General features: G+C 46.0%; 1 protein-coding gene across 1 annotated transcript; it reads left to right on the top strand.

Annotated features, from left to right (window-relative positions):
- Nucleotides 1-6,588: 6,588 nt before the first annotated feature.
- EDN1 (endothelin 1) lies at nucleotides 6,589-13,213 on the top strand. The gene is made up of 5 exons (XM_065885400.1): nucleotides 6,589-6,704; nucleotides 8,255-8,423; nucleotides 9,739-9,897; nucleotides 10,054-10,167; nucleotides 11,971-13,213. The coding sequence occupies exons 1-5, from the start codon at nucleotides 6,641-6,643 to the stop codon at nucleotides 12,071-12,073; spliced, it is 609 nt and encodes a 202-aa protein (XP_065741472.1). The 5' UTR covers nucleotides 6,589-6,640; the 3' UTR covers nucleotides 12,074-13,213.
- The last annotated feature ends 4,703 nt before the right edge of the window (nucleotides 13,214-17,916 follow it).

The raw sequence follows: 17,916 nt of genomic DNA, 5'->3' as shown, positions 1-17,916 counted from the left end.
CCTAGGGTAGCTTTGTAAATGTCAGCAGGATACCAAAGGAGTTTTATTACACCAAAGCTGGGAAAGAGCTAAGACCTCTGGCGTATGTTTTGTCATTATATATGAGGTGCGAAAGAAAATTTTTTTTTCAGATTTATAGGGACATAGTTGACATATAACGTAAGTTTAAGGTGTACAAGGTGTTGATTTGATACACTTACATATTGCAAATTATTACCACTGTAGCTTTAGCTAACACCTTCATCATAATTACCATTTGATGGTAACACGTCACATAATTACCATTCTTTTTTGTGGTGAGAACATTTGAGATATACCCTCTTAGCAACTTTCAAGCATATAATACAGTATTGCTAACTATAATCACCATGCTGCACCTTACATCCCCAGATCTTATTCATCTTGTAAGTTTGTATTCTTTGACCAACATCACCCTCCATTTCCCTCACCTACCTCACCTCCATCCATGATAACCACCATTCTACAGGAAACTTTTAAAAACCAAAAAAGACATGCATAATTTGAAATGAAATGGTGTCATGAAAAGGGTTCTGACAACAGCGGACTTAACCACAGTCACCGCCCTGAATGTCACACACATGCAGTTTGCTTAAGAAAACATGAAGGTAGCCATCTTATTTATATGGCACCTGCCTTCCAGAATTATTTCCTTTTACTATCCCATTCAAACATGTGGAAGGAAAGCTTGTCTAGAATGACTACATAAATTAGGTTTAATGAAATCACTTGACTCTATTCCACTCACCTCCAAGTAGTCTTATTTTTTAACTGCTGCATCAGAATCTTTTCAGTTCCAACATATCATGAATGACATAGAATTAAAATTAAAGAGAAAAACATGAGGAGGCAGCTACTGGCTGTCGCATTTTTCTGGTCTCCCTGATGTGTGAAATATTACAACTACTATCTCATTTCAATCTATAGGCTCACATGTGGGGGGTGTGTGTGTGTGTAAACACTCAGAGAGGATATTTAAATTTGGGATACAGGATCAAAATAAGATAAAAGGCAACTACCAAAACATTGAAGTGATAAACCAAGGGGAAGTATGAACTAGGAACTTTTTGGATGTGGACTCCTTGTTTTTCTAGATTCTGAATGCCAGAACTTCTGTTTCTTTGGAATGCATCCATATGAGAGGGTTTTTTTTTTTTGCGGTACGCGGGCCTCTCACTGTTGTGGCCTCTCCCGTTGCGGAGCACAGGTTCCAGATGCGCAGGCTCGGCGGCCATGGCTCACGGGCCCAGCTGCTCCGCGGCATGTGGGATCTTCCCGGACCGGGGCATGAACCCGTGTCCCCTGCATCGGCAGGTGGACTCTCAACCACTGCGCCACCAGGGAAGCCCCATATGAGAGTTTTGACGTAGAATATTTGGAGATTATCTTGAAAGTAGAGGTCAGAGAGGGGAATTAAACCAGGGCTTAATTCTTAACATAATAAGACATAAGACATCAGATTGGAAGGAATGGTGTTCCCCAGGAGTGGTAAGCATGCTGGTGTTGGTATATCAGGTGACAGTACATGGCAGAACACTTTTTATTTCTAATAGCTTAAGGAGCACACAATAATGATGTTTATTCTAACATGTATTAAACCATGATTTCAGGTGCCTTATTTAACCATATAAAATGTATATTATTTAACCATACAGACCATGATTCCATATATATAACTGCTTAGGATAGAAGCAATAGAAAGTTTCCTTAAAACTATTCAAGTAAAAGAAGTAAGTCAGTTGAAAGAAAAATATTCAGTAAAAATATATGGGTGGCACACCAATATGGCAAAAGTTGTGAAAGAGGTTTATGAATGACTGAGGTTTGGGAAACGCTGGGTTAGAGAATTGGACATATTCTTTTAAGCTAAACAGCTGCTATCTGTCATCGTCTTATGGATGAAAGTGTTGGGGAAGCAAAGTTGCATATTTTTTTCTTTTTTATTGAAGTGTAATTGACTTACAATATTATATTAGCTTCAGGCGTACAACATAGTGATTTGATAATTTTATACATTACAAAATGAGTATCGTGACGGGCCTAGTGATAATCTGTCAGCATACAAAGTTATCACAAAAGTTATTATTACTTATGTTCCCTACGCTGTACGTTACCTCCCCATGACTTATTTATTTCATAACTGGAAGCTTGTATCTCTTCATCTCCCTCACCTATTTCACTTGGTCCCCTACCCTCTCCCCTCTGGCAACTACCAGTTTGAACTCTGCATCTACAAGTCTGTTTTTGTTTTGTTATTTTTGTTGGTTTGTTTCGGGTTTTTTAGATTTCACATATAAGTGAAATCATATGGTATTTTCTTTCTCTGTTTGACTTATTTCACTTAGCACGATACCCTCTAGGTCCATCCACGTTTTCGTTTATGGCTGAGAAGTATTCCATGTGGTGTACATACATACACCACATTTTCTATCGACGAACTCTTAAGTTCTATGCGTTTAGATACACGGGATGAATCTCTGCGGAGCAACGCCCTGTTTCCTGTGCTAAATACCACTTGATTTTGGACACAGGGAGAAGCTGTGTTTGTTCATGACTCCTGGAGGTGTGTAATATGTCATGGGGTAATGTCCGTATTACACAGTCTTTCACAACAGTGCTGTGCAAAGTAGGAATGTAAAATAGTCAACAATATATGATCGAGCTAGTGGCCTGGACAGCTTCACTGAGCCCACACTAAGCCAGCTCTCTATGCTTCGTGCTCTCTCTCATCAAGCAACCTAACGGCTGTTCTTTTTGCTGAGCTCATTGCCACATCTCGCCCCAGATTTATTGGCTGGGCAAAGTTGCAAATTGTTTTACGCAGAAGTTGAGAAACAGCAAAGCTGAGGAGTGCTAAAAACAGTACAGTTTGCTACTGTGTAGTATCTGTACTTGGGGCCCAGGGTGTTTTATTTATAGCTATCTATTAATACACAGCAAGAGATGATACAGAAAGAAACACATAAAAAATACTTTATCAAACAGTTTCCAGTATTCAAGTGTAACATTAAAAGCAAGAACAGCAACAGAAGACTGTTCTATTGGGGGAAAAGGCCATCTTCTTTACCTCTTCTCTCCCTTCCCTTCCCTTCCCTTTCCTCTCTGAGGCGGACTGTGCCTGCAGAGAGCCTTTCACCTGCTAGGTCCTGGAGGGCTGGGCTGGGGGTTGGTGATGGAGGTGGGACCTCCACTTCTTTTTTTTTTTTGCTGTACGCGGGCCTCTCACCGTCATGGCCTCTCCCGTTGCGGAGCACAGGCTCCGGACGCGCAGGCTCGGCGGCCATGGCTCACGGGCCCAGCCGCTCCGCGGCATGTGGGATCTTCCCGGACCGGGGCACGAACCCGCGTCCCCTGCATCGGCAGGCGGACTCTCAACCACTGCGCCACCAGGGAAGCCTGGGATCTCCACTTTTATTACTTTGTCCAGCAACTTTAACCTATTCATCTCCTCCACGCTCCCCAGCAAGGCTTCGGGCAGAGCAGCAGCGGCAGCATCTAACTTGTAAAACTGGTCTGTTGGGGTTCTTCCTCCCTCCCGCTCTTGCTTCTTGGCAAAATGTTTTGTTGGGCAGCTGGCAGGAGGATAGCTGCCTTCTCTGCAGAGAAAGCCCCCCCCCCCCCCCAACGCTTTTCCTCCTCTAGGAAGAAAAGAGGCTGCTGCAAGAGCGGGAAGTGGAGAGATGGACAGACAGGGAAGGCAGATACCACCATTGCCCCAAGTCACACAAAGAAAAACGGAAACGCGCACATGCACACCCACGTGAGGGTGCGTCTTGGAAACTCACGATTCAAAGAGATGGGGGCAAGATGGGCCTTGGAACAATGCGACCCTCCCGGATGTGAAATCCTGCGCATTGACTTGAGCAGAAGGCCGGGGGTGACGGTTTCGGGGCGGATCACTGCTGCCCACGTTTTGTATTTATTTGTCATTCAAATAGTTCACAGGAGAGGAGGGCGGGCGGGCTGTGGGAAGGCTTGTGGGCAGTTTCATTTTGCTTCACTTCTCCACCTGAGCGCTGGGCGCCGCTGGCACCTGTCTGGGCAACCTCAGCGAGGTGGGTGTGGCGTCGAGAGATGGGCTTCCCTGCCTGCCGGAGGGTGGCCCAGGCTGGACCTGGAGGGACTGGGAGGGACCGGGCGGTAGTTTCCAGGGAGGAGCTGAGGACAGGTTGGTCCTGACTGTGGCCAGTGTTTTGTTAAAGTTTCCAGGAGGTTAAAAAAAAAAAGAGTTGGGGGCGTCGGGGTGGGACCCCTGCCAAGACATATTTCCCAGGCCACCTCTCCCTCCCTGGGGGAAGCTTGGATCCTGTGAATGTGATGTCAGCTCTCTTCTGCGCTCCTGTGTTCTGCGGATGGGAAGAAGTCGGAACGCACTGGCCAGGGCTGAGGCCAGCAGAGCTGGCTCCTTGCTGGCTGCCACTGAGTCCAGGGGGAGCTGTGCCCTCCCCGGCCCCTGGGGCTGGACTGAGGCAAGCATATAGAGGAGGGGCCGAGGGCCCAAGCAGAGACCCCTGGGGACACGGGGGAGGCCTCTCTGGGTGTGGATGTGGGGGGGGAGGGTCCCTTCCTCCTCCCACCTCCACTCTGGCTGCAGTGGCTGCTTTAGGGGACAGATCTCATTACGGATCTGCTACCGCTACTGTCCCCCCAGCTGTGACTTTGAGGCATGTCCAGGCAGACCAAGTGTGCCCAGGTCCACGGCTTAGGTGTTGGGATAAAATCTGTCCTTTTGATTCTAGGGGTGAAGAATAAACAGAGAGGAGGAGGAAATGGTTCTGTGGGACCCTCTTGAGAACGGCAAACGAGTCTGCATTTGAACCCCTGCGTGTGCGTGTTTGTGTGGGTGGGTGTGGGTGGGTGGATTAGAGTAAAACAAGGTGAGGAAATGGAAGCAGCATCTATTTGATGGTGTCCCTAGGAGCTAGACGTAGACACGTCTTTTTCGTGTGCAGGGAAGGTGCTCTACCTTTATCCCATGGGCCTTCCTCAGGCACACCGAGAACTTTGATGGAGCAGGGAAATTCTGGGGACCGCAGCTTTCTCACTTGACAAATGAGGCTAATTGAAAAAGCCAGATGTCTTACATTCACGTTCTGCTGTACACATTGCAGCATGCTGTTTCCTCCGCAGTGACTGCCCTGTGAGGACCTCAAGGAGTATTTCGTGCTTACATAGACAGGAAATTGCTTTGAAAACATAAGCACATTATTAAAGGCGAGGTATCGTCTGCTCCCTTATTCAGGGCGGGCATTTCCTCCTTCCCAATACTTAACCCTCTGCAAGAACACCCCTTCGACTTACAAGAAAAAGCCAAAGGAAAACAAAGACCCAGAAAAGCTGTCCCGATGTAGGGAGTAAATGGAATATTCCGAGGGGCAACCGCGCTTTCCGCGTCAGGTGTCATTCCTCCCTTTCTAGGCTCCCACCTCAGGTGGCTGCGTTTCCTTCTGTTATTTGGAAGCCAAGGCTGTGGCTTTTTTTCCTCAAACATCAGCCCCGATAGCTCTTCGTCTCCCTCTGGCGTTCCTCTCTCGCTATTTCTTTAGATTGGTGCCCCGGCAGGTGGGGGGATCCGGGGACGGGAAGGGGGTGGGCGCAAAAAGAAAAGCTGATGGGGGCTTCTGATCAGCAATCCTGAAAGGACTGGGTATGTGCCTACAAGGATCCTTTTTTTTTAAAAAAAAAAACTTCCTTTTCTTGCCAACCCCTCTCCTATCTTTCCCACTGTGGACGCAAAGAACTTGAGCCGAACAGCCTTGGTGGGCGGGGGCTGGAAGAAAGAGCAAAGTGCGTCCATCTATCTGCCAAAATGATCTGACCCCGAGTCGGGGGCGGGGGGAGGCGTAAGTAAACAGCGAGAGCGTCCCCTGGACTGATCAGCACTAAGAAATCGGAGAGACATAAAAGGCAAATGAAGCGAACAACAATTAAAAAAAAATTCCCCCGCACACAACAATACAATCTATTTAAACTGTAGCTCATACTTTTCATACCAATGGTATGACTTTTCTGGAGTCTCTCTTCTGATGCTTGAACTCCGGGGCTGGCAGCTTGCAAAGGGGAAGCAGACGGCAGCGCTGCACGGGCAGGTTTACCAAAGGTCTCCAATGGGTATTTTCTTTTTCTTAGCCCTGCCCCGAATTGTCAGACGGCGGGCGTCTGCCTCTGAAGTTAGCAGTGATTTCCTTTAGAGCCCGGCCTTATCTCCGGCTGCACGTTGCCTGGTGGTGACTAATGACACAATAACATTGTCTGGGGCTGGAATAAAATTGGAGCTGTTTACCCCCGCTCTATAGGGGTTCAGTATAAAAAGCCGGCCGAGAGCTGTCCAGGTCAGACGCGCTTCTGCCTCTGCGCTGGGACCAGCGCCGCCAGGGTCCCCGGGTCCCCGTGCGCCACGGCCGCCACCGCGTGCGTCCTCGGACCGCTCCCACTGCCTTCTCTCCTGGCAGACGCTTCTTTTTTCTCCCCATTAAAGAGCATTCGGGCTGAAGGATCACTTTGAGATCCGAAGAACCCGAAGCGCTCGGAAGGAACTGAAGCTGTTTTTTTCTGCGTTTTCCCCCCACACCTTCGGGTTTAGTTCGCAGTGGGGAAGGATTTTGATCCCTTTTTTTCCAGAATGGATTATTTCCCCGTGATTTTCGCTCTGCTGTTTGTGGCTTTCCAAGGAGCTCCAGAAGCAGGTAGGCACGTTGACTTGTAAATCCCTGAATGCTGCCGTCTTCTTTTCCACCTTAATGCTTTTCTTGCTTCTGTGTTTTCCCCCATTTCTTTTTATGACTGCCGCTCAGAAATCAAGTGTAGGGGAATTATTGCCCAAAGGTGCTTATATTTTCTAGTGGAAAAAAAAATCCTCTGTTGAAGACCATTGCTCCTCTAGCATTAAAATAACATTATTATTATTGCCTTGGCTTTTAAAAATATGACTCAATTAAAGCGAGATGTAATCTAGCTAAATGTATGTTTGCAATATATGTGTTCATACAGGTAATAGGACATATAGGAATTTATATCTTATTCAAATACTGCTTTAATAGTGTGTTAATGTGTGAAATATTTAAACGTTTCAGCTTGAAGCCAAGGAATTTTATTCAAGGCATTCAAGCAATGGATGAGCAGTAAAGTCACCTGCAGAACAGCCTGGTGAAAACCGCCCCCAGGCGGTTTCAGGGTGAAGCAGATGTTTTCTTGAAAATTGTCATTGTTGACTTTAGATTTCTTTCGGCAAGTTTTTGGCACTCAGAACAGTGTGGGCTCTATTTCCAGTTTTATTCACCTGTCTTGGGAGGGAAGCTAGGATAAATCTCGGCTGCTGAAGGATTTAGGTAGTATGTGTGCACCTGCCCGTTTCCCTCTTTTAGGGTCAGTGCACTTTTTTGTCTTTTCATGACCCTGACTGAAGAGAAAGGATGTCAAGGGAATGAAAATCCTGGAATGTGTCTGATCATTTGAGATGTACAAAATTAGGCAGATAAGCTGCGTGGCTAACTTGTCAGTAAGAGGAAGCATGCTGCCGTGGGGAAGGGGAGACGGCAAATCCCGCCCACACCATCCTGCTCCGGGGATTCAGAATTCAAAACCCACGGAACCTTGCCTGGGTCCCCGGAGCTGCTGCTCACTTTTCCCTTAGGTCAGTGGTTTTACTGTAGAGCTGATTTCTCTTCTCTCTCTCCAATCACCTCCCCGAAGCTCTGGACCTCCACCTAAGTTCAAGAGGTGTGTCTCATCTGGGCTACTCCCGGCCTTACACAGGTGTGAAGTGGTGGGTGCTGCCCTAAACGGAAGGTCATTCCACATGAGGAAGTGGCTCTGAGTCTAGGAAAAGGCAGTATGATTTATTTAGTTTCAGGTTTTTGGTCATCAGCCAATTTTAAGCCACTGTAGGTTGTGCTAAGTTCCATGCAGAAGCCAACCCAAATGTCTAACAGGCAGTATTTCTAAGCATTTCCTTGAAGGCTGCTTCAAGGGGCTGGTAAGTCCCTTTTCAGGTGGTTGTTTCCCCTGCACTTGTATAATCTCTCTGAAGCTGGATAAGCCAGTGGCGATAAAGGTGAAGTCATGTTAAGGAGGGAAAATAATAGAGTCCTTTTTGCTCGGTGTTTCTTGCGGGAGGCCGGCTGGGTGCTTCATCTGCTTTTATCTGCTCTGCTAGATGTGGCATCGACGCTGTGACCAGTGTGCCTTTGGGCCTTGGGGGAGACGCCGCCCACTGACCTGCTCTTTGTCTCCCCAGCGGTCCTGGGTGCCGAGCTCAGCACAGGAGCCGAGAGCGGAGGGGAGAAGCCCTCTCCCAGTGCGCCCTGGAGGCCCCGCCGGACCAAGCGCTGTTCCTGCTCTTCCCTGATGGATAAAGAATGCGTCTACTTCTGCCACCTGGACATCATTTGGGTCAACACTCCAGAGTGAGTCTCTAGAGGGCATCGTTACTCTAGGCTTCCTCCCCTCCAGCTTCACGGGAGACTGGAGCCCAGTTACTCTCGTTACTTTTGGGTTTGGACTCTGAGGGTAGCATTTCTGACCACAGGAAAGTGCCCCAGTGGGGAAAATGCCCCTCAGGAGGCTACCACACGTCTCGGTGGAGAAACTTCGTGTTGGGCCTCCGGGGAGAATGTTCTCCTTTGGGATCTGCCTGGGTTTAGGGAAAACGTTACCGAGGTCATATGTGGCTTGGTCCAACCTGTGCTTCTCATGGGAGGGTATAGACTGAAGAGGCAGAAAGGATTATAGAGAGTTATAGTCTAATGTCTTTATCTTAATTATAGAAAAACTAAGACCCGAAATGTTGAAGTCACTTGCCAGGATGAATTTATGGTAGAGCGAGACCTAGAACTTGGGTGTCCCAAGTCCCCGCTTTGGAAAAGCCTATTTCAACACAGCAGTAGAAACGCGGTCCTTAGAGTTCCCTTCTGCCTCCCGAGCGAAAAAAGCAGTTTCCCCCATCTCCCCCAGAAAAGTAGTTCACCCATCAGAAGGAATCCTAAACAAAAATGCATTGATTGTGCCTGTGGTGTCCTGTTATGGTGAGGGATGACTGAAGTGCAAACAAAATCAAATCAAACCAAACAAAAACCACAGCGAGCCTCATACTTAGTAAGGTGATACTTCCAAGGGGAGGACTTTATTCTTTAGGTGAGAATCACAGTGGACACAATGGAAATTACTGGACAGCCTTCTGATGAGGAGTCCCTCTACAGTTGTACGATAATCACCAAATCACAGGAGGTGTGCAAACCTGGCGTGAACCGTGCACACGGTAGTGTGTCCCCCCCAGCCTCCTCAGGGGGCCCTTTTAGCGTTATCATGTATCACTTGAATTGAAAATCGGTTTTCGAAATCTTGTGAGTCATGGTTTTGCATGGAAGTCCCCCACCCCCACCCCCAAGACCTGTTAACTAAGTAGAGAGTCAGAAAAAGGAAGAAAATATGAAACAGATACCAAAGCAGAGATGTCATAATTTCGGCCAAAAGACAAGGCTGCTGTGTTGAGAGTTGACATGGAATTTCATTGACTTAGAAAAACTGATTTTCTCCTGGTTGGGTCCACACACTTGAGGCCATTGACCGGCATGCCATCCTGACTGTTAGCAACATTTGACTCTTCTGAGTCTCGCTGCCAAATCCTGTGGTGTGAGCTCCTCAGGAGCTTGCCCCAAAGAATGCAACCTCTGGAGACGATCGGTCATGCTCATAACTTTTGTTCCTCTCTTTCCATGATAGGCACATTGTTCCATATGGACTCGGAAGCCCCTCTAGGACCAAGCGATCCTTAAAGGATTTCTTTCCTACAAAGGCAACAGACCACAGGAAGAGATGCCAATGTGCTAGCCAAAAAGACAAGAAGTGCTGGAATTTTTGCCAAGCAGGAAAAGAACTCAGGTGAGTAGAAACACCCTTGTTTTCCTTCAGTTTTATGCCTTCCTAACCATCTTCCTCTTATGATGCTGTCTTCTTGTTTAAAAGAGAGTAACAGAGGCATTGAGAACAACTGAAGTTCCTATTGCTGAAACGTTCTCCCTGTGTGTATTTTAACAGGGACCAAGACACCATGGAGAAAGGCTGGAATAAACAAGAGAAAGGGAAAGACTGTTCCAAGCTTGGAGAGAAGGGTCTTCATCAGCAGCTGGTGGAGGGAAGGAAAATAAGAAGGTAAGAGGCTCCTAAGAACAGCTGGTCCCCGTCACCTACGAATGGTCTACTCTCCTAGTCATTCTTGCCTTGATGGGAGAAAGGCCCAGAGGACAGTAACAAAGAAAAGGGGAATCTTTGTGTTCTCTAGATTATAGAGAGCAAAGGAATCCCTCTCAAATGTTTTCTTGAAGGCCTTGAATGCAGACTGCTGCCCTCTGTACACTTTGGTGATTTTTAGCACACACACCACTCATCCTAAAGGTAGATTTTCCAGACAAAATCTATCTAGAGACACCTCTGTCGTTTGGTCACATCTAGTTTTTGCCTCTCTGAGTCAATATATTTACAGCTTTCCCTGAGAAATTAGAAATCCTTTCAGGGAGAGTTTTGGGTTTTTTTTAAATTAAAGTGTCACATATAATCAAATTCTTCAAAACACAGCAGTTATTCAAATGGCCAAAGGGAAAATAAAGCCATTAGGCAGGGTTGGTGAGAGTTAGAACATGCCATTTTTTCAGGTTTATTTATTTACTTTTTAAATAGGGAAATGCATTTGGTGGAGACCCAATGTCATTCCCAAAAGCTTTCTCATTTTTTAATCATGAGCTGGGATCTGGATTAGTAATACCATAGGATTGCTCTGAGCAGTTTTTTGTTTTGTTTTGTTTTGTTTTTGCGGTACGCGGGCCTCTCACCGTTGTGGCCTCTCCCGTTGCGGAGCACAGGCTCCGGACGCGCAGGCTCAGCGGCCACGGCTCACGGGCCCAGCCGCTCCGCGGCATGTGGGATCTTCCCGGACCGGGGCACGAACCCGCGTCCCCTGCATCGGCAGGCGGACTCTCAACCACTGCGCCACCAGGGAAGCCCCCTGAGCAGTTTTAGAGTGAGAAGTCTCCCAAATCCTAAACATTTTGGAATTCACAAGCTGCAGGGAGGAATCCTGCTTTCAGATCCGCCCCATATTCTACGTCTCCCTATCATGGTCAGTGGCAGCTTTTCCCGGAAATCCAGTGGCAAGAAGTCCTAGGATCCAAGTATTATAAGCACAGGCCTGGCAGTCATGAATGACTTCCGAGTTGTTTACTACTGATGTGGGGCCATCCTCAGCACTGCCCACGTGCTGTTGAAGTTTCCACATTTATAACCTCAGGCCACTAGTGCGCCTTCAGATCGCAAGATTACGTAAATCACCGTTTCTGGACTGACTTGGAAATCTTCTTTTTTTTTCTATTAGCTTCCATTACATCAACTATTAAATCAATGTTACAGTCCTTCCCTTTTTCTTTCTCCTAGAAACAGAAAACATGAAACCTGCAAAAACAATTTTTTTTTAATGGCTGTAGAATATTGTTTTGGGCCTGCCTGTAGGCCTCCTCTTTTTGAATCTCTTTCCCACGAAGCCCCTTCAGTTTCTTATGTGATTAAGAAGACACTCCTGGCTATTTGAAACCTCTGCTGAGTGAGTCTCTCCATACAATCCCACAGGATAGGGCTAAAGAAGAAAAGAGAATATCTCTAGTTGACCTTAAAAATTGTACTTTAAAATTGTATTTAATACCCAATTCCCTTTAGATATGACCATATCACCCTTATTCTCCCTGCTCACCGCCCCGCCTACCGCCATTCTAGGCATAAGAGGTAGTTTATTTTCACTTGAGGTTAGCGGAGTAACATGGGGTTTTGGTTGGGGGTGAAAGTTCAGGATCCAGATTTAGATTTGTTTTTGCCAGATTCTAATTTTAGATGTTTCTTTTGCCTAGGAATGATTTTTGTAGAAAAAAAAAATAATAACATTTGTTTTCTCTTGTCTTGTTTTAATAGGTTGGAAGCCATCAGCAACAGCATCAAAACGTCTTTTCTTGTTGCCAAGCTGAAAGCCAAGCTCTACAGAGATAAGAAAGTGACCTACAACCGAACACACTGATGGCAGGTTGTCGGGGCCTGTCTGAAGCCTTCTCAACCACCAAGAGCCCTGGGCCTGACTCTGCGCTCTCTCCACATGGCTGGGATCAGAGCAAATGCATCCTCCCCGCTTAGACCACTTCTCGTTCGTTCCAGACTAGCACAGGACCAGCGCCCTGGGTGCAAACATTCCAGGAAAGGTTAAGGAGTCCCCCCAGCCCGTCTTCATTTGCCTCCATCAGTGGGAACTGCTTTCGTTTCTCTCCTCCTTTGGGGTGACAGCGGGCTATGCAAAGAAGGCAGAGAGATGCAGTGACCTGCAAATTAGGGTGGCCTCCTCCTAGGGGGAGGAGGAGAGGAGATTCCACTTGTGGGCGGCGTCCCCGAAGAGGTTCCGAAGGGAGTGTTTGTGTCTCACTCAGGCGCCTGGCACATTTCAGGGAGAAACTCCAAAGTCCCTGCAAAGATTTTTCTAGGGAATGCACAAATTGAAAACACTCTAAGGACAAACACTCGAGTTAAAAAAAAAAGAGAGAGAGAGACTTTTTTTTTTTTAATTCATAAAATGCAAAATTGAAAGAAACTGTTACTACTGTAAATCAGGAAGAGTTTCATGCATATGAGTCTACCTCACCTATGTTGCACTCTGGCAAAGTATTTCCCCACCTCTAATTATTGCTTCCCCAAACTCTGCCCTCTCTAAAATCCCCACACTAAGCCCTAGCCTCATGGAAGTCTGTCTAATGTGTCAATAGTAGATATAACATTTTCAGGGTAATCTACTAGCTCTGTTCCATAAGAAAAGAAAGATCAGTTGAACCAGGAGATTCCCTTACCTTGATTTTTGGAAACACAATGGTATAGGATTGTTTAGGAGAGACACTGAAGGGTAAACATTGTGGTGATTTAAAGCAGTCAAATTGTCTTCCTTTATGTAACTGGCTCATGGAAGAGGTTGGATTACATTTTGATGTACTTATTTTTTTATAGATATTTATATTCAAACAATTTATTCCTTATATTTACCATGTTAAATATATGTTTGGGCAGGCCATATTGGTCTATGTATTTTTTTTAATGTATTTCTGAATGAAATTGAGAAAATGCTTTGTTTTGCCTGTCAAGGTAATGACTTTAGAAAGTAAATATTTTTTTTCCCTACTGTATTGACTTTGAATCATTTCTGAAATTTCTGAGAAGTGGGCCAAAGTGGTAAGAATTAGGTAGGGGGATGATTAAAGATGGTTTCTTGGAAAGGTGACAATTAGAAGGAAAAGAATCATGGCTAATGAAAACAAGAATTTGATTTATATCTTAAAAGTTGCCTTTAGATTGCATTAAGCTAAAAACAAAACAAAAACCCAGCTTTCACACCTCTGTCTTTCCCTGCATAGCCGTCTCTGCTTCCCCTTCACCTGCAAACTCTCCAGGGACTTGATCCATTAGCTATGCTTTGGCTATTAGACGGGATCCAACAGTTTAAGCTGATGATGTGGTGAGAGGTGCTTTCTCCATGTTAATAGACTGAAGGAAGCAATGGCAAGGCGACCTCCCCAAAGGTACCTAATTATACACATTCCACACCAGAGTTGCTTTGAGAAAATGGCCTTCTCAGAGCAAGTGAGGGCTCCCACTGGCTTTTTATTTGCTCAGATTAAGAAGTGTGTTTATTGGGCTTCCCTGGTGGCGCAGTGGTTGAGAGTCTGCCTGCCGATGCAGGGGACACGGGTTCGTGCCCTGGTCCGGGAAGATCCCACATGCCGCGGAGCGGCTGGGCCTGTGAGCCATGGCCGCTGAGCCTGCGCGTCCGGAGCCTGTGCTCCGCAACGGGAGAGACCACAGCAGTGAGAGGCCCGCGTATCGCAGGAAAAAAAAAAAAAGAAGTGTGTTTATTGAGGAACACCAAGCACCTTCTCTCTTTCATGGTAGCGTAGGACTGGACACGTGCCCTTGGAGCCAGAGATACCAAATGCTGCTTCTGGGCCTCCTGCATCTCGGCACCTCCCTCCTCCCCACTTGGCCTTGGCTGACCTGCCAACCCGTTGGGGAGAATAGTGCTGCAAACGGTTGTTACCAACAGAAGCCCATAAGAGTTTGATCAGCTTCTGAGAATCTTCACCGCCTTTCTCTTACAGTGTTTGAAAGAATGCCTGGCATTCCTCAAATAGTAGCTCACAGGGATCGCTGTTGTCCAAACAGTGACACATCTGAAGGATGTTAAGTAACAGTCTTCAGGTGCGCACGGCCAGTGTCCTGGGCAGAGATTCTATCTTTACCGGCATTGCTTTTCATCTTTCACTTTTTTGTTTTTAGGAGACAGTCCAGTGTCTTTGGGGAATTGCTTATAAAACTCATTTCATCTAGCAAACTGTTTCGGTGTGCGGTTCTCAAGAGGAGGGTGAAGTTTTGTCCACATTGACAAGGGACTTGGCCTGAACTTAGCCCCCGTTAATCGTGAGCAACCATTCCATCCCCTGGCATCATGAATTTCCTCATCCATTAAATGAAAAAGGGGAGGAATGTCCCTCAAACTCCAAGAGCTAGCCTGAGATGGCAGGAAGAAGTGGAGGTGACAGCAAAGAATGAAGATCTGAGCTTGGAGGACATGAATCTAGTATATTTAAGAGGGAGCTGGCATGGGAAGAAGCCACTGAGAAAAAGTAAAACGGGGCAAGCACCGGTGATGAGATTTTCCTTTTCTTTTCTTTTTTAAGAATATTTTTTATTATTCAGACGTTTAAATCCTCTTCCCCGGTGCTTTCTGCCTCAGTAACCGGCAAGAAAAGTAAAAAGTGTGAAGCAGTGCTCCTAGGGCATGAGGGTCAGTAGTAAAATACGTTGGAAGCTTCATAGGAAATAAATATTTTTGGAGTATGTAGGAAAGATTGACTATTACTCAAGGATCATGCCAGCGCGAGGGGTGAATTGATGGCCCGGTCTGTCATGCTTTCTGCTGCTCTTCCAGTAAAAGCATGGTTTCTGGAAGCCCACTTAGAACAGATTTCTCTCTACACACTAACGAACAGGCAGAGCTCTGATCTCAGGGATCCAAGGACCCGAGGCTCCTGGATGGGGAGAGGTGAACTTTGGTGAAGGGAGAGGTACCCACTCCAGGGCTAGGTCATTTTCACTCCAGGGATTGGCTTCTTTTGTGATGGAAACGATTGGCTTTTATCCTGCCTGTGCTTCCCTGAAATACTCAGGGTATTAGACAAAGAAACTAAGTAGAGTTCTCACAACTCCAGGTATTACATTAAGCAGGGGTTCCCTCAGGAAAGAAAGAGCAATCTTTGGTCTTTCCAGGGGAGAAAGCCAAGGCCCAGAGAGGGAAGTGACTTACCTAAGGTCACACAGCAAGCTGTAGCATCTCTGGAGCCTGAACCCTTGAGCATGGCTGTTTCACTCAGAGGCACCTAGAGGTCAGTGGAAACAGACACCCAAGCCAACCTCATTAGAGGGTTCTAGGTGGTAAAGCAAAATCGCTCTTCACAAAAGCTTTGCCTTCCAGCCTCACAGATGACGGTTGCCAGATCCATCCTTTTTATTACTCTCTCAGGACTATCAATGTGCCCCTGAACCCCAGTCACAAACATTTTAGTTGTAAAATATTTGTTTATTACATCATCCTCATGATGCCAATACACAGCTGGCAGAAAAATTACTATAATTTACAATGCCAGCCTCCAAATCCGGTGCCATGAGTGCTTCATTGACAACTTCTTCTGGAAACAGATCTAACACACGGGAAGAAATTGCAGTGATGAATGCGATGGCAGAGGCGATAGCGTTTCCTCAAATCCCGGGTGGTAACCAGAGAAAGATCTAGGACTGGTGCCATCGGATAGTGAAGAGAGAAGGGCCTCAGCCTTGGGGGTCACTGACTGATGGAAGGGACGTACGCCGAGCCCGACAGGCAGCGTGCTCTTGAGAGGCAGCACATCGGGAATCTGACCTGCAGTTTTGCTGGTTCAGAGTCTTCTGTGTTTCTGCAGCTTATTTTTCTCTTTCATATTCTGAATCACTCCAGGCCTCCACCCTAAACTGCTGTGGAAATATCCAGGGATGAAATTAACAACAGCCATCACTGGCATGGCGTGGGCACGGATAGGGACAGAGCCAGGGGGTGGTTCTGTGGTCCCCAGGCCACCAGGTTCCTGGTGGTTCCCAACTAGACCAGATGTTAAACCTCCAGGTGTTCGATTGTGGGAAGGTCCAGCCGTCTGAGAAGGCATGGGCAGCCAGGATGGAATTTCCAGATTTCTTGCTTCTACGGCTAGTCATCAGCCATTATGAAAGTATTTCAACAATAGCCAAGACATGGAAGCAACCTAAACGTCCATCAACAGATGAATGGATAAAGAAGTGTTACATATATATAATGGAATATTACTCAGCCATTAAAAAGAACGAAATAAAGCTATTTGCAGCAACATGGTTGGACCTGGAGATGGTCACACTAAGTGAAGTAAGTCAGACAGAGAAAGACAAATATCATACATAGAATCTTAAAAAAATGATACAAATGAATTTATTTACAAAACAGAAACATACAGAGAATGAACTTCTGGTTACCATGGGTAAGGGTGTGGGGGGAGGGATAGATTGGGAGTTTGGGATTGACATGTACACGCTGCTATATGTAAAATAGATAACCAAACAAGCACCTGCTATATAACACGGGGAAGTCTGCTCAGTATTCTGTAATAACCTAAATGGGAAAAGAATTTGAAAAAGAAGAGACACATTTATATGTATAACTGAATCACCTTGCTGTACACCTGAAACTAACACAACATTGTAAATCAGCTCTACTCCAATATAAAATAAAATTTAAAAAGAACTAATATAGTCTCACTGGTACATGAACCTGTGCATATCAGACTTGGGAGTATCAAAACTCTTGGTCAATTATCTTCCTGACATTCACTGAGTGGGCCCGCAGGTCTTCACACCTGCTTAAGTTTAGCCCCACATCTTTCTGTCCTTGGACCTTTGTTGTCTTGCTGCATTTTCATCCCTCTGTATCATCCTCTCACTCTCCACGCCCCCCTCACTCATACACTGACCTCCTTTGGTTGAAGTGGAAATACTCTAAGGTATTCTTCGTCTCCTTGGAGGTTTTTAGAAGGACAATTTTACGGTGGCCTACACTGGGGTCTGCCTCAGACCAGAACTTGCTAGGGTCTTAGATCTGCTCTAGGATTCACATGAAGGAGCTACTTGTAAGGCTGAGTCTTTGCCTCTTAGATTAACTTTGGACCCTAAAGGGTGGCCAGATAATTTCTCATTAAAATGGGGACACTTTGGATAGTGATTGGTGATGCTCTTAACAACGACCACAGACTGTCATGGGCAAACTGGGACATATGGTCACCCTAGAACAGGAGAAGCCTTGAAGGAGGTCAGAATTTCAGACCCACTTTGATCTCTTAGAGGTGACCTGGACCTTGGCTCTGTTTAAGCAGACTCAATGTCTATATCTCTTTATCTGCAGACCAGGCGAGGACAGAGAACTTTCACCTTTTCTAGGGCCTCCAGCCTTGAGTACGGAATTTCAGGCATAATATAGCAATGAATTAATAAATGTACAGATGGGTTACAGGGTTCAGTAAGAGAGGGGCAAAGGTGATAATGAGACTAGACTACAGAAGATTTATAAGACCCATTTACAGGGATCTCTTTAGAGAGTTTGCATAGGTAAAATATTCCTTTATTCAAGCTCCACTTCAGTGGTAATTGTCCCAACTGGGTGAGTCTTTCTATTTCTTTGTACTCCAGTTCACCCTGCATACCACCATCATCATAATAACCTTCCCCAAGTGCTTCAATCATAATTTCTGTAAATGCACAGCTAGAAAGAACTTA

This window comes from Phocoena phocoena, chromosome 10 (genome assembly GCF_963924675.1).
Source record: "Phocoena phocoena chromosome 10, mPhoPho1.1, whole genome shotgun sequence".
Taxonomy (NCBI): domain Eukaryota; kingdom Metazoa; phylum Chordata; class Mammalia; order Artiodactyla; family Phocoenidae; genus Phocoena; species Phocoena phocoena.
This window is presented reverse-complemented; position numbering and strand designations above follow the sequence as displayed.